Source organism: Sus scrofa, chromosome 17, assembly GCF_000003025.6.
Source record: "Sus scrofa isolate TJ Tabasco breed Duroc chromosome 17, Sscrofa11.1, whole genome shotgun sequence".
NCBI classification, from domain to species: domain Eukaryota; kingdom Metazoa; phylum Chordata; class Mammalia; order Artiodactyla; family Suidae; genus Sus; species Sus scrofa.
The window spans coordinates 1337906-1360329 of NC_010459.5; the positions used below are offsets into that span (position 1 = coordinate 1337906).

General features: G+C 39.1%; 1 protein-coding gene across 13 annotated transcripts in view; it reads right to left on the reverse strand.

Moving 5' to 3' along the window:
* Positions 1 to 22424, reverse strand: part of DLC1 (DLC1 Rho GTPase activating protein) — a 467463-nt gene that overhangs the window by 168197 nt on the left and 276842 nt on the right. Inside the window, exon 1 of one of the 13 annotated variants that reach the window (XM_021077724.1) lies at positions 5860 to 6210. The exons of the other annotated variants lie outside the window; for them this stretch is intronic. Coding sequence (XP_020933383.1) covers positions 5860 to 5998 — 139 coding nt within the window. The 5' untranslated portion in view covers positions 5999 to 6210. Of the gene's footprint in view, positions 1 to 5859; positions 6211 to 22424 lie in introns of those variants that run through there. 13 annotated transcript variants of the gene reach the window in all.

Here is a 22424-nt window from a genome sequence, read left to right on the forward strand (position 1 = left end):
TATATCTAGCCTGACAAACCCATATGCAAGAGCTGATTCCCTCATCAATGTGTGAAAACAGTTATTCTCAAGTCACATCATTTTGGATTTCAGCATGGTCTGCGCAAGAGTCACCTTCATTAGATTCTTAGTTTTGCTCCATAAGCACAGGAGAAAATCTCATTTGCCATTGAAATGTGACCTTTTCTTTTCATTTTTTTGGACTAGTTGAACTACTTTTGCCCAAAGGCTTTGGCAAATTATAGGGGTGTCACACTATAGCGTTGGAGCTGCTTTGCAAGTAGGACATAAGGAAAAGAGTAGTTATATCAACCAGGACTGATAAGGGCTTACTTATGCCAATGCCTCTAAGTACTTTGTATAGCAGTTCAAACAATTTTGTGACATAGGTATTATTATCATCCTTTTTGTATTGGTGAGGAACACACTAGCTTGCTCAAAGTTACCCAGTATAAGAATCAGGATTGAAACTTAGGCAGTCTGATGTCACAGCCAGCTCTCTTAGCCATTATATTATGTTCCTTCTCATCAAAGCTGGCCTTACAATCAACATGCTTCTTTTTTTATTGAAAATAGTAATACCTAATTTAATATATGCTCACATCCACCCTCCAGAAATGTGACTGAGTCTCACGAAGCATCAGTAACGTTTGTCTCTCCGGCCCTTTGAAATGCTCTATCTTGTTGCATTCATCTAGAGAAGCCTTTGTTTACTGGAGGAGTCTGCATATTTCAAGGCATACATCACTCTTGGTTAAAAGGCATTATATTTGCCCTTACTTGCTTTTCATGGTGAACCAATAAGCAGAAAACAGTTCACAGGAGTCAGTGTTTGTGGTTGCCTGACATGGGAAATGGGCCAGAATTCTTGATGCCCTACTGAATTCAGAGCCAACATATTGCACAGTATGTCAGGCATTCTTTTTGCTGGTGAACTGGGGACCTGGTTAGCTGAAATGTAAAAATATACTTCATAAAAGAAAGAAGATGCTGAACACTCAACAAAGTATGCCGGGGCTGGGGGGGTGGGGTGGGGTCCAACCTAATGTAGATATTTGAAGTATTTACTTTATGTCCATTGAATCTCACCAGGATTGAGGCTGGTCTAACATTTCCTAATTTCTTTATGGGCCATTCAGTTTCTCTTCTTTCTCTTAAATGTTTAGCAATAGACTAGTGACATAGTTTCCTCTTACGTCATGTTTCCTTAACAGAGACAACAGAGAACTTAAAAAAAAAAATCAATGTGTTTTGCACTACAGGAGTTATTCTCATCTTATTGGATGTTATTAAATAAGAACTAATATTTAATTTCCTTTTTGTTTATTTATTCATCTCACCTTCCAAATTGATGAAAGCTATATGTGTTGCCTGGGTTTTGACTTACTTTCATCTCTCTCTGTCTTATCTGAATTTTGGTTTTTTTTTCGTTTCCTTAGAGACAGTCTTATTGGTGCATCAGCCCAAACTTGTTTGTGAAACTTTGTCAAATATACGTCAAAGAATTCCAGCCATCTCATGTATAAAAGCCCAGCATTTCGGTCTATAAGAATTTTTGACTAGACCTATTTGAAAATCACAGTTAAGTACTAAGCAGGGATTTTTAATTTAGGGTTTATGGATAGAAGTCAAGGTGTCCATGAACTTGAATAGGGAAAAATCACATTTTAATTGTCCCTAAACTTTAATTGAAATATAGCATTTCTTGGAGTTCCCATTGTGACACAGCAGAAACGAATCCAATTAGTATCCAGGAGGATGGGGGTTCGATCCCTTGCCTTGCTCAGTGGGTCGGGGATCCCACATTGCCGTGAGCTGTGGTGTAGGTCACTGACGCAGCTCAGATCCTGCATTGCTATGTTTGCAGTGTAGGCTGGCAGCTGTAGTTCTGATTTGACCCCTAGCCTGGAAACTTCCACTATGCTGTGGGTTTGGCCCTAAAAAAAGCAAAAAATAAAATAAAATAAAATGAAAAAGAGATTTAACATTTCTTCCAACTATGAATGTTGAGAAACTATCGTCCTTGTGCACACAATGGTATCAGCTGCCCCTGTGACTCTGTCACCAATAGAGACCAGACTTTTTCAAATCACATTACAGTTGTTGCAGATATCACAAAATCTCATTTATACTCATTCCTCCTCCACTGCTATGGTAGTTATCAAACATGCTCCAGATCCCACGTGACTGCAGTTTTCTTTTTTTTTTTTTTTTTATTTTCCCACTGTACAGCAAGGGGGTCAGGTTATCCTTACATGTATACATTGCAATTACAGTTTTTCCCCCACCCTTTCTTCTGTTGGTGACTGCAGTTTTCTGTCCACAGATGTTTATGTGATGTTGCTGGCCCCATTTGGCCACTAAACAGGAAAGCCGAAGATCTGCACGTTGCCCACCTAGATGTGGGTGGTGTCCCCAGAATTTCCTGTCTATAACAACTGATGACAGGGAGATGGATTAAAGATGACTGTTCAGTTCAATGCTATTCATTATAGCTGAGCAGTAACGACCTACACACGGGTATCTTTATCAAACGGTGATTTTATATTTACTTCCCTACATTTTGAAAACATTAGCCTGTAATAGAACTCATTCAGGTTATATTGCAATATCACAAATTTTGGGGTTGAACACCTTAATTACTATATTTCATTCTAATTGCTTTCTGTTATAATTCTATGTATTTTATTTATATATTCAAAAATATCAATCTGAGAAGAGGTTCATAGGCTTCACTAGCATGCTAAAATGATCCGCCAGCACACACAAAAATGAAGAAGGCCTAAATGAAAAGATTAAGGGGCAAGAGGTTTTCAGGAATGAAATCCTCCCTGTAATCAAGGGGAGGGGTGGTGAGGACACAGAAGAGGTGTAAGATGGATGCGTGACTTGCCCAGAGGAGGGTTGTCAACCCCATCTGTCACCCACTGTTAACCTCAAACTTCTAATTCTGTGAAAACACAATGCATTCTGTGTTTTTAGGAACTAATCAGGGATTGGGAATAATGGTTGCCAGGGGTTAGGAGTAAAAGAACACCTATGTGCTATGGTGGGGCAGAAAAAGGCAATTACATATAAAGGAGGATGCAATTAAGACAGTCTGTTCCATCACCTCTCACAACTTGAAGGCCTTTTCCTAGCAGAAACTCTATTTTGTATATACACGGCTGTGGATCCTTAAAAATAACAGGCAGAATCCTTGTTTTATACATAAGAAAGTTTAAGGCAAACAGAGGTAAATGATGGTTTGCATGACACCATTTGGGGTAGAAGAACTAGGAACTGTTAAGTTACAGTATGTGTGTGTGTGTGTGTGTGTGTGTGTGTGTGTGTGTGTGTGTGTGTGTTTGTGAGAGAGAGAGAGGGAAAGACAAATAAAGAGCTAAATGATTGAGAGAGAAAATCAATCAAGGAAACAAGGCAACTTAAAACTCTGTCTCATGGCCAAACACTCTGGTCAAGTAAAACCTCTGAAAGAAACTGAAATTTCTGATTAGTTTTTGAGGAAACTTGATGAAAGTCATCAAAGTAATGAACATTATGGAAATAACATTTTAGGTGCCATTAACAGAAGTATTTCCCTCTAGAGGTTTCCAAACACTTTTTAACCTATCACCTCATTAATTTCACAACATAAGAGAAGCAGGAGGTTTGGACTTTCTACTGCCCTTTATTCTGCAGGAGAGGGCAAATTAGTGTGATGTAGAATAAAAACTGGATCTGATGTTTAGAGAAGTGGCTTTTTGTGGATAATTAACAGCTAATATTTAGGCTCCGGTCAAAGGGAGGGTTGGGTGCAGAGGAAAAGTATGAGAAAAAGGATAGAAGTAAGTGCTCTTGAGGTCTGGATGTGCATCAAATGGGTCTCCACTTGACTGAGTCGCATGCCAAGCATGGGGGTGAACAGAGTCCAAGTCCCCAGTAATCAGAGTCCGTTGCAGTAGCCAAGGATCTTTCTTTTCAAGCATCGTATCTGGATATTCCATTGTGCAAATTACCTTAGAGGTCATACTCATCTTAGAGAGGCCAGACAATACGGAGAATTTCTTCCTTCAGTGGATCTGAAGCAAAAGTCCTACTTGTTGTTAAAGCTGGGGAAATGTTTAATTTTTCATCACATGTAAAAAGCAACTGTTTCTCTCTGAGTGGTCTTCCTTTGGTGCTCTACTTTGGACTACATACATACCATTAATATACAACAGACAAACGACAAGGAAGAGACTGAAACTTTCCAGGGACAATATTCTTATTCAAAGAGGTCAACATCTGTCAAAAGCTCTTCATTTATGAAAATATAGGAGGAGGTCTGGGAGGCAGGAATGTTTGAATCAGCCTTAGTCTCAAATTAAAACACCAAGCCACAGTAAGACATTTTTGTGTTAACTGTAGTAAGACATTATTTGTGGAATCTTTCCTTTTGGGACAATGAATTTGTAAAGAAAAACAACAATAAAGCAACCATTTTTTTTAAGGGTCAACCAATTATACCCGTGGATTTTATACCCCATATCATATGTCTCAAACTTCCTCTTGCCAGCTGGAAACTGTTATCACTAGATAATCCACCTTAAAAAAAATTGTAAAGTAGAATTTCTTTAAGATATCACATTTTACTCTAAAGCCATAATAAAATGATTAAATTTAAAATATTTTACTCTCTCTCCCCTACCTTATGATAGACTTCACAATTGACTCTCTCCTAGTCCTGGGCAAGTTGTTTAGTTTACCAGAAAGAAAGATTTTCATGAGCATTTGGGACAAATTTACAGCCTATGATGATATGTAACTGGCCGATTACGTTCTTAATCTGCTTTATCGCAATCACAAACCTTAACTTTCACCTCTTCAAGTCATGTCAGGATAATTAGGTCAAAGTCAAAGGCCTTTCATCAAGAGCACAGAGCACAGAAATCTGGATTGACATTCGGAGGCCACTTCTAATATTTTTAACCATTCAGAACTTCATTCAATATATGGAAAAACAACTGGATCAACCAAAAAGGTTAAAAAAACATAATCTTTGACCTATCACTACAGATGCCATAAGTATACAGACCTGGAGAGCAAACAAGAAGAAGCCATTAAACACTATTGGGATACCTTCCCTGGATGTGGAGGTTTTTTAATCGTGAGACGCTATTTTTTAAATCAATTTACGAATATTCTTCATACCGGAATCAGGGCAGAACTTCCTGTTTCCTTAACATAATCCTTCAAACAATCTGCCACTTGGTCACTGTCATATGAGCCCTAGAATGTTTGAATTGTACACTGTATTTATGTTTTATTATATTTCAAATGCCTGCCTCTAGCATACCTGACACCCTCTTGGAACTCAGAGCAGCCCCAGGCTGCCAGAGGAAATACCAGCAGGCTTTCATGGGCAGCGCAGCCTGCCACTCAGCCTCCCCAGCCCCTCTCCTGCACAGGCACCCGGCCACCCCTACAGACCAGCTCCACAGCCCACCCTCACCAGCCCAAGAGACCTCGGTGCTTTGCGTCTTGTTCATCACCATTGATTTCCTGACATCAAAAGGACCTTGCTTTTCTCTTCAAGGTTAAAAAAAAAAAAAAAACAAGCAAAAAACAAAAAACAAAAAAACAAAACCAAACACATAAAACCTTATCTAGAAATAATCAGACCAGAGACCAGAGAGGCGTTGGAGTTAAAAACAAACACACACACACTCCAGAAACGTTAAATCCCACAACATGGGAGACTGACATCATTGCCATGACAATGATGAACTTATTCAGCTTTTGAGATCATTAATTACCGCAGTTAATAACTGTGCCTGTATATTTAACAGTTTTCCTTTTCAGACCTCCCGTCCTCACCCTCCCCCTTTCTCCCCTCACCTGCCAGTCGTCTGTCTCGGGTGTTTTTCCAAATGACATCTAGGGCCCTGGCCGTGGAGTCTCGGATGTGATCGCTGAAGGACCTCCGGAGAGGGGCTCTCAGGGGGCGCGCCATCACGTGGGCCTCTGGGTCCCCCATCGGCCGCAGCCCCAGAGGACTTCAACGCAGCCTTGGCGCGGCCACCATCCCGCGGAGCCGCTGCTGCAGAGGTTCCTCCCCGGCTGCGGGCTGCCGCCGTGCCAGGCGGCCGGGCTGCGTGCGCGCCGGGCCCGGGGGCGAGCGAGCCGCGCGCGAGCCCCGCGCCCTCAGGAGCCCAGCATTGCGGCTGGGCTCGCGCTGCGGCCCGGGGAGCGCTGACTGCAGGCGGCGGCCTGGCCCGCGCCAGGCCCGCGCGGCTGCCACATCTGGAAAGGCTTACAGAAGAGCCAACGACACCCTCGTTCCGATCTCAGCTGCCTTAGTGGCTGTCGAGATGATTCTAGCTTCCTGTGTGATCCAGTAACTTGCTTGGTCCAGCTTGGCTGATGATCTAGTCAAAAACATGTCCCTGGCCCTGGCCACTCAGATACCCTTGCATTTTTGAAGGAAAAGCTGGACAAAGAGGCAGAAAAGGGAGGGAGGGAGAGCCAAGGGTGGCAGATAGTGTTCTCTTCCACTTCTAGTTTAATTTTTACCCACTTTTGCATATGATTAGCTCATTTATGTTTTATTAACTTCTGGTATGAGATTAGGCTGTTCATGAGACAGAAAGTTCAACCTTTAGTTGTGGTTGTGGGAAGGAGACCAGGGTGTAATGAAAATCCTTCAGAACAGCATGGATTCCCTCTAGGAAACAGACACCTGGTTTTAAACGAAATATTAATCAGCTCCTTGTATTTCCTAATTGTGCTTCTACTTACATTCAGTGGTTTCATCAGATATTCTAGGTTCTGTGCCTAAATGAGGATCAAATGTCCCCTGGTTCTGTGACTCTTTTAGTTCCAAGTAAGCAAACTTCATCATTATAATTGCATATCAAAAACTCTGCACAGAGTTCCCGTTGTGGCTCAGTGGTAAAAACTGGACTAGTATCCATGAAGATGCAGGTTCCATTCTTAGGCTAGCTCAGCGGGTTAAGGATCTGGCGTTGTGGTGAGCTGTGGTGTAGGTTGAACACTAAGCTTGGATCCCACGTTACTGTGGCTGTGATATAGGCTGGCAGCTGTAGCTCAGATTCCACCCCTAGCCTAGGAACTTCCATATGTCAGGGTACGGCCTTAAAAAGCAAAAAACAAACAAAACAAAACCAAAAAAAACAAAAAACCCTGGCCAAAAGAATTTTTTTAAAAGTTCCAAGCACCATGAAATAAAAATATGGGTCAAGTGCTTATTTTAAAAGATATGTTTTTGAGTTTCTGAAATGCCAAATAAATCTATTTCTCTGCCAATGAATTTGGATGATTTTCTGCCTTTCAATGCATTAATAATCCTCTCTTTTCAAGGTTTGGCATGGAGGCTTAATATTGGCATCAGATAGTAGCTAAGGGCTAGTTCATAACCTTTGCAAAATTACATAATGCTGTAAAAGCACTTCATAAATTGCAAGGCAGTATGCAAATGCTAATTATTATCATAATTATTTTTATACATGAAATCGTTTTCTACCCACACTGATCCTGAGTCTCTGAATTTCTACAGCAATTACAATCTTTCCCAACAACTTTGAAAACTGAATTATTCAAAGGATAATAATTAAATTAGTGTGATTGTGCTCACAAGTTATAACCAACATTAGTACCACTGCTTATTAGTAATCCATGTGTCCTAAACTGTATTATTCTCAGATTGTTCATGCTCATGAGTCTCTCCAACTGAGAATGTGTGTCTTGGTAGATATTTGCTTCCTTGCCTTATCATGGAGCTGGGCAAAGACCAGGAGGCACTGTGTATCAACTGCTGTGCCTGTGGGAGCCAATTCCAAGGGAAAGTTCCCCATAAAAACTCAAAAATTTGACCATCTAATACTTGGTTCCATTTTAAGACAATATACCCAAAGTGTGTGTGTGGTGTGTGTGTGTGTGTGTGTGTACGTGCATGCTGGCACTTGTTTCTCCTTCAAAGAGGTCCAGGCACCTTGAAGCAGATTGACTCATTTTTTGGTCAGGTTGAATAGGACAGGTCTAAGTGGACCCCTTTGCAGAGGGGCAGCATGAAACAACCATAGCAGGAGTAGTGAACCATACACTTTGCTAAGCATGGGGAAGTTGAGGATGAATGAGACTTTGGTTCGGTCTTTGAGGAGGAGAAATCACATTGACCACAAATAATTTCAAAATAGTATAATAAGTTCTATGATAAAAGCATGTGCAAAGGAGCACAAAGAAGAAAAAGACAGCCTGGATTCCTAACTCCTCTTAGGTACTGACTTCATCCAAATTTCAAGAATTATGACAAAGTCAGGGGCAGGCAATTATTCCCAGCATGGATATCAACAACTGTCTGAGTCATAAAAAGTGACTGACTACATGGCACAAAGCTTTTCTATACTCAAACACAGAAAGGAAGGGGGAATGGTAAAGGGAAAATAGCACTTACTGAGTACCTATGATGTGCCACAAATTTTTCTGGCACTGGGTTCAGACCATACTTGTTATTTAGACCACATCAATGTTTACTATCTCCTCTTCAGAGATGAGGAAGCTGAGGCACAGAGAGAAAAGCTTTGAAGGAGGTCAGATAGTAATTAGCAGATGCCCTCTGCATCCAAAACTCATTAGCCCCCCCCAATCAGTATGATTGTTCATAAATAAATGATAGTGATGATAATGACCTATGAGAACTATCTAGGTTCAGTTGATACTAAGCTAGGGGCCAAAGCTTTGTAATCTTAGCTAAATAAAATCACCACTGGACCCACGGTGTGGAAGACGCCTGCATTTCAGATGGTGATGCCAGCTTAGAAATTGAAAGGCAATGAGTCAAGAGAACCAAGACCTAGTCAACCCATACTGTCTAATGATGGCACACTCAGGTGTGACCTCCAGAGTGTTCCCAAGTGACTTTCCTTCTCTGCTGCACTCTTTTTCTAAGACAATACACTTAGTACTTTGCTGCTTAGAAAAATCTACTTATCCTAGGTATAGCTTAGGCAGAATGACCTATACTGTCTAAGAGATTTTTATGTTTTTTTTTTCAAAGTTAATATACCAACAGAAATGTAACTTTTACTGGTAGACTGTTGGAGAGAAGGAACACAGGCAAATGTTTTCAAGCAAGGTACACTTTCATTTTTGATTACCATAGCTCAAAGCATTTACCTTGGCCCCTCATTTCTAAAAACTCATTAAACCCGAATTTCACTGTGAGGCTATTTTAAGTCCTTATTAATGAATCTCAACCACATTTCATGGGTATGACATAAAAACCCTTCTAATACACAGGCAATTTTAAGTTATTTTTATTTCTTGTTTTCTATCCGTATCTATTGGCCATTAGAAATGTTTTACACAGAAAAGGTGCTTTTCAGAATCTACCATTCATAGAATAATTCTTCAAGTTTTATTTCCAAAAATTTGAGATAATCCAAGTCTCCTGTAGCTGTGAGAGGTGAAGACAGTATGTGATAATTAGCATTGGCCTTAGCTTGGCAGATGGGAGAAGTGGGAATATGAGAAGTCTGGTGCTTTTCAAGATCCCACTGGGAATTAAAAGTGCGGTGAGAACAGCGACATTATGCTCTGATTGATTTTCAGCTCCTTCTTTTTGTGATAAAGGGCTGGTGTCAGCCATTGGAGGATCTGTGGAAGCTTTGCAAACTCTTCCAGATCCCGAGATCAGAGATCCTTGTCAGTATACCAGCTAGAGATTCTGGCTTAAGTACATTCCTAGTATTTTCCATCCAAGAAAATCATCCCATTTTGGTAATGTATTGCAGATTTTATCTAATTTGTCTAATTTATAAATTTCATCTTCTTACTGCAAACTTTTTTTTTTTACTTTAGAATGAGTGCTTTATTTAATTAAACAATTACTGCCAGCGCCCCCAAGTTTTAATTTTATAGTGTTTTTACGTCCCATGTGCTTTGACCTAATGGCAGAGACACCTTCTTTTCCAAGCCCAGGTAATAGAAATCCACTTGGATCTTATGGCCACTCTTGTTTGCTGAGGCAACTCGTTTAAGCCTCCTTTGGAGCAACTGGAACATTTAGGACTACCCAAAAAGCTGGTGGGTTCTTTCAAAATAATGTGAGTAATGAAAGGAAATGGAATGTTATTAAGAGTCACTGCCATGTATGGATCTGGGTCTTTGGTACAAGAAGGAAATTATTAAAACTCCATTTGGTTAAGCCCTATGAATGATCCAGCCCCTGCAACAGGACAGCAGGTTTAGGGAATTACAGTGTCTACCTTGGCAAAACAAGTCTGCCTCAAGTGCAGTAACTCCATGAAAGTAGTTCTCTTCCATTATGTAGGTATCCTGAAGCCCACAGGAAGGAGAATTCATGTAACTCTGAGAAATGTGTAAATGGTTCCATTTACTCAATGAATGGCATCTAGTATGTAGATTACATACTGCTCATGACTGTTTTGTTTTGAATTTTTCTCATTTAATATGACTATCGTACATTCCTCTGGTGCAAGGGGCAATTTTATCTTTTCATGTGCTTCTACATTCGGAACACTAAGGGTTACACTGAGTTTGACTGAGAATCTCTTTTGTGGTAAACGCTGTTAAATGCTCTCAAAGAGCTCAAATCGAGGTTGTTTTGTTTACACTGTCTGTTAGGTATCTGTTGATTCTTGATAGGCCAATAGACTCTGTGATGATTTTCTTCATTCGGTGATCTCTGATCTGGGGACAGACAAGATTCTTCTTGAAAGGCAGGGAGGAAATCTTAGAATCTATATCTGTATCTCTGTATATATGTATCTATGCATATACATAGATGTAGATACAGTTCTTTAAATATTTGTATTGTTGTCAAATGTGCAAATGCACACAAGTATAGTGATTTATGATCTAATTTATAAATAAATGTATATATTGGGGTTCTATGGTCAGAAAGTTTTACTGATGACAGTGATCAACGAAGTTCAGGTATATTTCTCTGCAACTACTGATCTATACTGAAATCACACTGTCTTTCAGAGTAAAATCAACTTGTTGGGGGCATACTGTTGAATAAATGTGTAAGAGGAAGGGTATAATAGAACAGGAAGTAAACTTGTGATGGAGCATGATAATATGAGAAAAAGAATGTATATGTTTATGTGTGACTGGGTCACCTTGCTGTACAGTAGAAAATTGACAGAACACTGTAAACCAGCTATAATGGAAAAAAAAGCATTAAAAAAAACAACAGGAAGTAAATATAAGGAAAGAGAGAGACTCCTTCTTCTTCCTGACTGATGCAACAATACCTTATTTCCTTTTCAACTACTGAATCTCAGTACTACCTATGCTTTCTAAGCAAAGTTCACTGTGGTTGAGAAAATCACCTTGTCTATGAGAAAGGAAGCTGCTGTAGACTGAATATTTGTGTCCCCCCCAAATTCATATGTTGAAACGTAATGCCCAACGTGATGGTACTAGGAGGTAGAGCTTTCAGGAGGTGATGAGGTCATAAGAGTGGAGCCCTTGTGAATGGGATTAGTGCCCTTCTAAAAGAGACCCCAGTCAGCTCCCTTGTCCTTCCTGCCATATGAGGGCTTGGCAAGCACGTGATGTCTACAAACCAGGAAGCCAGCCCTCACCAAACACTGAATCTGCTGGCACCTTGATCTTAGACTTCTCAGACTCCAGACTGGGAGAAATAAATTTCTGTGTTTGTGAGCTACTCAGTCTATGGTATTCCATTAAAGCAGCCAAAAGACTAAGGTTGAGACAGGCTTCATTTCAGTCCTGTCCCTTGACAGTTTTGTGATCTTGGGACAGTGTTTTCACAGTTGATAAAGAACGGATTGACAAGCTGGCTGATTCGGGTGCAGAGAGGGAGATGGAAGGGATGACTATCAGAATCACACAGGGTGGGCCCTCTCCTGTTGAAGTAGAACAGAAAGGAAAAATGATTCTACTGGGCTAGATGGTCTCATTCTACTTCTGAAAAATACCTCAAAATAATCTTAACTATTGGCAAATTAATTGGCCATATACTTTCCTCAAGCTATTTTTAGTGACTTTGAATATGTTTCTTTGGAATTGTTCATTTATTTATTTTGGTTTTCTTCCTTCTCAATTAAGGAAATGGAAAGTCTATCTTGCCTTGGAATTTCATGCATAGTAAGTGGTTGAGGTTTGCCATGAGGACCATAGATCGTTGGTGATGGAAGAACACTCAAAACTGAAATATTTAAAGAAAAACAAAGGACAGATGGTTGCAGGAAAAAGATCAGGTAGGTGATTCTGTCATTTAAGTAAAATATGATTTTTTTTTTTACACTTTTTAGGACTGCACCTGCAGCATATGGAAGTTCCCAGGCCAGGGGTTGAATCGGAGCTACAGCTGCCAGCCACAGCCATAGCCACAGCAACATAGGATTGGAGCCATGTCTTTGACCTACATCATCACATCTTATGGCAATGCTGGATCCTTAACCCACTGAGTGAGGCCAGGGATTGAACCTACATCCTCATGCATACTAGTCAGACTTGTTACTGCTGAGCCACAACTAGAACTTCCAAAATAAGCCTCCTTTTAATCTAGCTAATTTTAAAGAAATGGTTAGCATTTCTTAGGAGGATGATTGGCTCTAAAATCTTTAGAAGCAGCTATTTTCTTTCATTCAGTAAATTTATGTGTTATCTCTTCTTTATCTTAATGGTGCCACTAGTTGTTTATCAGGAGCAGTGGTTGAATTATAATAAAGTGGAACTGAAGTTTTAAAAGTGTATCACCAAAACAAAAACATAACTCAAAATTTTTGACTTTTTTCCCTAAACTCATCATTAAATCCCCTGTGATGTGTGCATATTAAAAGTCCTCTATCAGTGCTAACTATCATTTTTATCTACTGGGTTTCTGGTATTGTAATGCATGATTAAAACAAACAAACAAACAAACAAACAAACAAACAGTTCCTGCCTCTTTTCACAAACTACTTAATAGTAAAGGAAGATGTGGTATATATACACAATGGAGTACTACTCAGCCTTATAAAGAATGAAATAATGCCATTTGCAGCAACATGGATGGAACTAGAGACTCTCATATTAAGTGAAGTAAGTCAGAAAGAGAAAGACAAATACCATATGATATCACTTATATCTGGAATCTAATATAAGGCACAAATGAACCTTTCCATAGAAAAGAAAATCATGGACTTGGAGAATAGACTTGTGGTTGTCAAGGGGGAGAGGGAGGGAGTGGGATGGATGGGGTGCTTGGGGTTAATAGATACTGACTATTGCCTTTGCAATGAAATCCTGCTGTGTAGCACTGGGAATTATGTCTGGTCACTTATGATGGAGCGTGATAATGGGAGAAAAAAGGATATATACATGTATGTATAACTGGGTCACCATGCTGTACAGTAGAAAATTGACAGAACACTGTAAACCAGCTATAATGGACAAAAATAAAAACCATTACACACACACACACGCATACACACACACACACATACACACACACACACACACACACAAAGAATAAGGTCAGTTGGGGTAACAGCACTGATTAGTTTTAAAAGATTTACTATTCTTAGCGAAAATTATCATCACTCTCTGAGACCTGTTGGAGTTTGGACTCATTCCATTTTCCCAATTTTCTCTCATTACAAACACAAACTCTGAGCTCCAGCTGGCTGGGCTGCTCCATTGCATCACCATGCCTTCTGCATTCCCACTAGCTGAACTTTGCCAACGCCATTTTCCTTGACTAGAAATGTCTCAGATCTTCCTTTTCAGTTTTTCACAGCTTTTTGTTTCGGCAGATTCTCTCTGGATCACTCAGCTCAGGTGACCTCTCTCAGCTCAATGTCTAGAATATCTTACCACTTGGCTGTTGCTACTTATCTTGACAAGCAGGCTGGAAGCTTTCTAAAGGATATGTCCTCAAGGTCTAGAACAAGGAAATCCTGAGCCAGCTAAATAGAAGAGGCCGGAAAGGCAGCACATATCCATATCATTTGTTTCCAGCCTTCCCTGCTTATCCCTGACCCTCAGCTGTCCAGTGGAGGGAGCAGAGGGAAAGAGGGTAAGGATGGGCTGACATTTGGCTGGACTTGGATTAACCTGGAGTAGGGATAATAGTTCCATTGAGGGGAAGCCAAGGACCATAGACTTACTAAAGAATTATTTTTATGTATATCAGTCTTTAGCAATATATGGCAGTGATTTTTTTCAGGGTCACTTGGGCTGTTTCTCAGATTCCAAAATTGCAAACAAAGTATGTTTGTATCCTTCCTCTATTTTCCTCTTGAACGCCTTCACTCCTGAGATCTCTTCCTTTTTCTTCTGACTCTCCAGAATCACCACTGCAGAATTCACTGCTTCACCTCCAAATACCCCTATCTCACAGAGGTCTGAATTCCTGTTATGGAGTGCTTGACAATACTAGCTGGGTGATTCCAAGATGAAGCTTAGGCCTGGGGGAGGAGGAGGGAGATACAGGGCTGTAGAGAAATCCATAGCTAAAACAAGAACCTGGTTTAAAATAAACATATCCTTATTGCATGAGAGTGGTGGGACAACCAAGACCTCCAGCTCTTCTTTGCAGAATCTCTGTTCTTTTTTTCTCCTCCTATCATGTCTCTGTATGGAATTATTTCCACTGCTTTGAAATGTTTTTTTTTTTTTAATTTGATTGAGCAATGACTAGGCTGGTTAATAGCAAATATGCAAAAGTATATGACACACTAGAGCATCTTGATGATTCTGCTTGTCCAATCAACTTTCCATATGTGTGCATCTTTTCTCTCATCTTGATCATAAACTCTCTGAGTGTAGTGTCTTAAAGAGTTTTATGAGCCTAGCACACTATTTGGTAAAAACAGATATTCAAAAACATTTCTGGTTATATTTATAGTAAAATATGACTTTTCTCTAGCCATTTAGTGTTATAATAATTTTCTTTAGCCTTAGGATTTTGTTTTGTGGTATAAACTTTGAAGTACATATTGATAATTATGTGCATGTGGAGGAAGAATAAATGGGAAACTTTCATTGACATAAACCAATGATCCTTAAACTTTAGTGTGGATTAGAATTCCCTGGAATGTATATTACATTTAAGATCCTTGTGAGTTCCCATTGTGGCTCAGTGGTAATGAACCTGACTAGTATCCAAGAGGATGCAGGTTTGATCCCTGGTCTCACTCAGTGGGTTAAGGATCTGGTGTTGGCAGGAGCTACAGTGTAGGTCATGAGCTGTGGTGTAGGTTGTAGACACGGCTTGGATCCCACATTGCTGTTGCTGTGGCGTAGGCCAGCAGCTACAGCTCTGATTTGACCTCTAGCCTGGGAACTTCCATATGCCATGGGTGCAGGCCTGCCTAAAGCTCCAAAAAAAGAAAAAAAAAAGATGTTGGGCCTAAGAGATTCTGATCCAGGAAGCCTGGAGGAATCTCGGCAAATGTTCTAGAAAAATTTGAGTCATATTTTAAGAAATTTTGCTGTGATCTTTTATTGATCTAAAGTAAACTTTTTATTTTTCATTAAAAAATATCATTTTTTCTTTCAATCAAAAATTATCAAATGTTCTTTATGGACAAGACATTAAAAGGTAAATCAGGCATGGATTTATTACATACTATGAAAAAATAACCCTTCATAATCATGATAAAGAGCATAAAGGGATAAAAACTTTATGAGAACTTCAAATAGAGCATTGAGAATTCTTGGAAAAAAGACTGATTTCAGGGTAGTGGAAATCTTTGAAACCTTCAGAGAGGAGGTATACATGGCAATTTGAGATACCATGAGAGGAACTTTTAGGAGAAGGCAATAGTATTAGCAAAGGTACTAAAACAGAAAGTGCAGGATGGGAGAGTGTGGAGAGTGCAGGCTCAGGACTCCATCCTGTGTTGGAGTCTCCAATGGTTGGAAGGGGACAAATTGGCTGAGAAACTAGGGCTGGAGATGGTGCACGCATAGCTTGACTGGGATGAGACTCCTAAGAGACTCCTTACTCCTATCTGTGTAAGGACAGACAAGAAAAGCAAATCCAAACATCAATGCCATGTAACTTCTCTAAGGCTTAGGAAGGAATTCAGCTGTAAACATTATTTCTTAATTATATTAGGTGTGATGTTAATGGGTCCTATGATATGAATATGTGACTTTATTTCTATGTACTCTATGATATTAATGTCTGTTCTTAGATGCAAAAAAAAATAAGACAAATCAGAAGATTAAGACAATATTAAAATCAATTAAAATAAAAATCAAAACACTGTCTACCTAAAGTATTTCTAAAATATAATTCCATAAAATTGACCAGATACTTATAGATATTTTTTTACCATCTACATCACTAATGTAGACACTTAAAGAAATATAAACCAGGCTAAATTCTAGAGAATCACAAAAACATGATGAGGTATTCCTTTGTTCTCCTTCCTCTTAAAAACAAAACAAAATAAAGCAAAGCCCCGAAACCCCTAAGGGTTAAATAATTTTACTAAAGAAAACAGAAAGGAGGTAAGCTGAAGTCATGGGAAATGGTAGAGAAAGAGCAAGAGGCTGGAAACCTACCACAGATGGAGCAAAGATTTTCCAGATGTGGAATTCTTCCTATGCAGCTGTGCTGTCAGCCTGGCTCATTTAAGTTCTACCAGAGGAGGCGGGGGGGGGGGGGGGGGGAAATGCAACTACGGCTTCCTTCGAACTTCTATCTGTAATCTAACTAAACCTCCTTTGCTGAAATTTTATATTTTATTTCCTCTAGGAAAAAGTCTTGCTATCTGTGATCTGTAGTTATTTCTTTGAAAACTGGCTTCCATTCCAGATGGGAGCACCTCTGGAATGCCTGAAGGTATTTGTCTGTGTGTCAGAATATCTCCATTTGGAAAGACAGTTCTAACGTGTCTTTGTCACAGTCCTTGTGTTCACATCACAGAGAGGCCAGGGTGCTGCATGCGTGTGAGGGTGATGGGGTCACTGCTCTGTTTATGATCGTCTGTCAGGGACCATCTGGGAGCCTGGTTCCTGGTTAGTTGCAAGGTGATGAGTGCCATCTCAGAGTCAGGGTCGCAAGGGTCACAAGTTAGACTCTTTTTTTAAGGTCCCCAAATTTGGTGCTTACAAACATTACAAAATAATGAAAGTCTCACTCGATACTAAATAAGCCAGCATCCCAGTTTACTAAAGTCGCAAAATAAGAAAACTCTTATGTTGCACTTCTGGTCACCCGGCTGAGCTTTGTTTTGTACAGATAAGAGCCTCTGGTTTCATCATTGCAGCTGCAGTGCAGTCATTGGTGGTCTTAGGGGAAAAAAAAGCCACAGAAATACCCCCACATACCCCGCAAACATATGTGCTTTTTTACGTTAAAAAAACTAAGTCATAAAATACAGGTTAAGTCTAGTAGAATTCGAATTTTTTTCTTTTAAGATACTTCATTTTTTAAAAAATTTTGGCTGATCCTTCAGCATGCAGAAGTTCCCAGGCCAGGGATCAAACCCATGCCACAGCTGTAACCAGAGTCACAGCAGTGACAATGCAAGATCCTTAACCTGCTGAGCCACCAGGGAACTCCAAAAGATAGTTTATTTTAAAAAATGTGTCAACTGTTTCACTTCCTGATTGTTTGGTTGTTTATATTTTTCCCTCTTTTGGTTTTACACTGTTAGCTCTTATTATTTAATATCTACTAATTATATTTAGTGGAATGAGGGAATGTGCATATAGTCTATTGAAAATACAAAATTGTTGAGGGCATCCGACAAATTATAAGGCAAATTAAAAACTGAATGAAATGGTCAGGATGAAGTTAAACGATTTTAAAGGAGAAAATTTGTTTGGTCAAGGGGAAGAGGAAAACCAATCCATGAGTCTCATAAATACAAGATCTGATGGTACGGATGTGATTGAAGGCAGCTGAAAGAGGTGAGACTTTCTACAGGCTGCAAGGTAATTATGAAGTAGTGATATAGTTTTGTAGCTTAAAAAGGCAGTATAACTGTGAAAACTTAAAATTTTATTAAACATTCAATGTATATGTAGTTCTTGCCAAATCTTTTGAAGTAAAATAAACTAAACTGCAGACCAAAATATTCCATGATTCTTCTCTGTGCCTGCTTATAACATATTTTGAAGGATATATATATCCTTCAAAAAAGCATAATGTAAGACAGGTAAAATTAAGTGATTAAGTCTTAAAAAATTAAGATTATTTTTAATACTAATTGTATTCAACAGGAATTCGGAGAAGGTTGTCTAATCATGAGTGCAAAGAACTCATTCATGTCAGGTCCAGCTGAAAGCGATATACTACAGATAGGGGGCGGGGACCTCCTGAGAGTTGAAGCTGACACCTAAGAGTCGTCCGGGAGAGAAGCAGCTACTTTTTACCTCTCTTTCTCTAATTTGTATTGTCTCTACCTTTTCTTTCTTGGCTCAGTTGCCCCATTATCCTGCTCTCTTTACAGAACTGTTTTCTCTGTGACTCTACCTAACAGTACATGTGAATTTTCAGCCAAAGCACTTCTTACAGGTTGACTGTCTCTGGCTCATAATTTAAATGAGAGGGAGAGGCAGAGGAGGAAGGAGGAGGAAGAGGAGGAGGAGGAAAAGAGAAAGAGAGAGAAAGAGATTGTCCACTGGTCACTCAATGTATTCTCTGGCCTTGAGTGACATGTGCCCCTCATCCCACCCATCTGTTCCCAGTCCAGTTGACTCTGGCCATGGGTTAGGATTGGGGGGGGTGGGAGTAGGGGTGGGGGACGCAGTGCACATAGGCTGCCCCTTTCAAGGGCAGAATATAAGATGAACAAGGAATCTGTCTAATTCTAAAGAAGAGTTCATGGAAGAGGGACAATTGAGGAGGCTTCTTGCAAAAAGCAGCTCTGAAGAGAATCCTTGAAGGAAGTGGAGATGTGGAGAAAATAATAATAGAGGAGTATTCTAATGACAGTAAACTTCAGGAGCAAAGGCATAAAGGACAGAAATATGTAGGTCATATATACTATATGCATTATTGCTGTTTTGCTAATTTGGATCATACTTTGATTAGAACGCTTAGCGGTGGGAGAAGGGTGCTGTTAGGCAGAAGAGATAGAAGCATCAGCTTTGGAGCTAAAGAGACTTATGAACTGTGAGTTTAGTGTGTATTAAAGATAATGTAGAGGAAGCGTTTCTTCTCAGAGACTGCTTGGCAGGTACACAATAAATAACAGCTATTGAGGATATATTTAGTAGTAGTGTTTTTCTTTTGAAAACTCGGAAGAAATTCTGAAGGAGAGACATGGAGTAATCACAATCAATGGCTAAGAGAAGAGCGTTACTTCTGCCTGAAGAAGAAAGAATGAAAGTTATCATAAGTGGAGTGTGTAATATATTTTATGATCAATAAGTTTACAAAGTTTTTACATTAAAGAGGTATTAAATAAGCTCCTTTAACTGTGGTATGTCCAAACAGTGCAATATTATTCAGCACTAAAACAAGCTATCAGGTCATGAAAAGACTCGGAGCAACCTTAAATTTTATTTGTAAGTGAAAGAAGCCAATCTACATGTCGTTTCATTAAAGCATCACAGTATAGTTTCCCTGCCCTAAAATCCTCTGTTCTCCATAGATTCATGCCTCCACTTCCCCAACATTTGGCTACTCCTAATTTTTTTTTTTACTATGTCCATAGCTTCACCTTTTCAAAAATGTCGTAAAATTTGAACTCTACTCTCCACTTAGTTTTTCTGTGAATTGAAAACTTTTCTAAAAAATAAAGTCTATTAGGAGTTCCCATTATGGCTCAATGGTTACCATACATGAGGATGCAAGTTCGATCCCCGGCATCAGTAAATGGGTTAATTAATGATCCGGCATTGTCATTGCGAGCTGTGGTGTAGGTCGCAGAGGCAGCTTGGATCTGGTGTTGCTGTGGCTGTGGCGTATGCCAGTGGCTATAGCTCCAATTGGATCCCTAGACTGGGAACCTCCATACGCCGTGGGTGTGGCCATAAAAAATACCAAAAAAAAAAAAAGGCTATTAATTCAATAACCCCCTTCTAGGTGAACAGCACAATGCTAAGTGCTTTCTAAAAGGATGCTTACAAGACTATTGAGAGGCAAAGCTGAGACAAAACACTCAATAGATAATGACATTCCCCATATGATTAAGAATGAAAGTGACAGGTACAGACTGTATATGCTGTACATGTGTAATTTCCAAAAGTATGAAGTTAACGTGAGCAGGAGATGTCATAGAGGCCTTCATAGGGAAGGTGAGTCCCAGTTAAAACTTTGGGCGTGGGGAGTTAATTTCTGGAAGGGGAACAGGAGGAACAAAGGTCAGGTTATACAGAAGCAAACTCAGGAGAAAAGTGAGGTTGCTACTATGGTTACAGCAGAAGGGGTATGATAGGGGAAGATAGAAGATAAGGTGGGAAGGGAAGGGTAAGGTCTGATTAAGGAAAAATTTGTTCATCAGCCCGAGAAGCCTTGGCACTTAGCCACTATGTACAGCATAGTGGTTAAGGGCATGCCTTCTAGCCTGTGTTGCTTGCTTTGAATTTTGCCCTGCATCGTGTGACTTTGATTCTTTGAGTCTCAGGTTCCTCATCTCCATAATGTGGAAAACATTACACCTCCCTTATATGACTGCTAGAGGGTTAAATGAGTTCATATCTGTAAAGTACTTGGAAAAGTTCAGGCACAGAGTAAAGGTTTGATGTTAGTATCTGTTCAACAATTCATTTGATAAACATTAAGTCCAAAACTTTCTAAGATGCTGGCACTACACAGGTGCAGGGAAAATGTCTGCCTTTCAGGAAATCACAGTACTTCAGGGAAAATATTTGGATAAATATGTAGAAGACCAGAGACTTAAAAATGTGGATAAAAAATGATGAAGTGTACCGTTTTCCTCCATTTATTTATTTCCTTAAATCCATAGGAAAGAATCAATTTAACTTTTATTTTAAGAAGTTCTTCACCAAGACTTAACACAGTGTTGTAGGTCAATTATACTTCTAAAACAAACAAACAAGTTCATAGAAAAATAGATCGGGTTTGTGTTACCAAGGGCAAGGATAGGTGTGGGGGGGATTGTATAAATGTGGTCAAAAGGTACAGATTTCAGTTATAAAATGAATAAATACTAGGTATGTCATACACAACATGGTTGATATAATACTGTTGTAAGTTATATATGAAAGTTGTTAAGAGAGTAAATCCTGAATTCTCCTCACAAGAAAAGTATTTTTTTCTTATTTTGTATCTTTATGAGATGATAGCTTATTATGAATTTATTACGGTGATCATTTCATGATGTATGTATCTCAGTCGTTATGTTGTACATCTTAAACTTATACAATGCTGTATGTCAATATCACAATAGAATTGGAAGAAAAAAAAGCAGTTTAGTAATTGGGAGTCACAGGAATGTGTTTTCTAGGGAAGCTCAATGGAGAAAATTTTAAAAACAAAAGCAAACCCACAGTTTGATGGGCAAGTGAGGGCTTTTGGTGACCATTTTGCTTAAACATCACTTGTAGAATTCTATAAGGCCATTTTACTTGATTACAGTAGTCAAGACAAATCACTTCTTAGGTGATGCGCTCTCCTGAAATGGCCAGATTGTTCTGGACAGCCCTAATACAACAAGATGGGCACAAGCCTTTCTTTGGGCATTGGTTAATTTCTTATGGTTGTAAATAATTGCCTAGGATTTCCCACTTTGATAAACCATGTCTCAAAATCATATTTTAATTCTAAAACAGAAATGTTTATGGATCCATCTGGAAGAGATAATGATCTCAAACTTTTGCCTATAGAACCAATAAAGGGTCAATACAAGAAGACATGTATATGGTCACATCAGCAGAAGTTTAGGTCACTTCATACTCATACAGATCATAGTAATACCTTGTTATATGTACCTTTCCAAAGTAAGTGCTCCTCTCTAAAGAGATTAAAACTAATGAACAATTATCTTGTGGGTACATATTTGTGTATATATTCAAACTATTAATAAAAGTAAATGAACTGCAAACTGGGGACTCTATAAAGGTAAATATTTGAAGGCATCTAAGAAATGATCAGATATGATTTTCAAAGTGGATGAAAGTTTTATTGTTTTGTAAATCAAACTGATAGAAAGAAGCCTTTTCATAAATTGTCTTTCTTCAATGGAGACTGAAAATGACAAATGAATTTTAATACTTATAAAAAAATCACTGCCAATTAAAATACGGAAATGCAGAATTGCCTCATTAGCCTGGTAGTTCACAGTCATCTCTTCAATGCTGACAGCCATTCTTTCAAGGGATAAAGCAGGGGAGCAAAATGTGGTCAAGATTTTATGGAGGAAGAAATTTCAAGCATTTCATACATTGTGAAAAATTATGATCATTGATGGACTGGAGATTAAATGAATGCCTGCATGAGTTTTTTGGTAGGTCACATAAATGGATTGATATAAAATTAT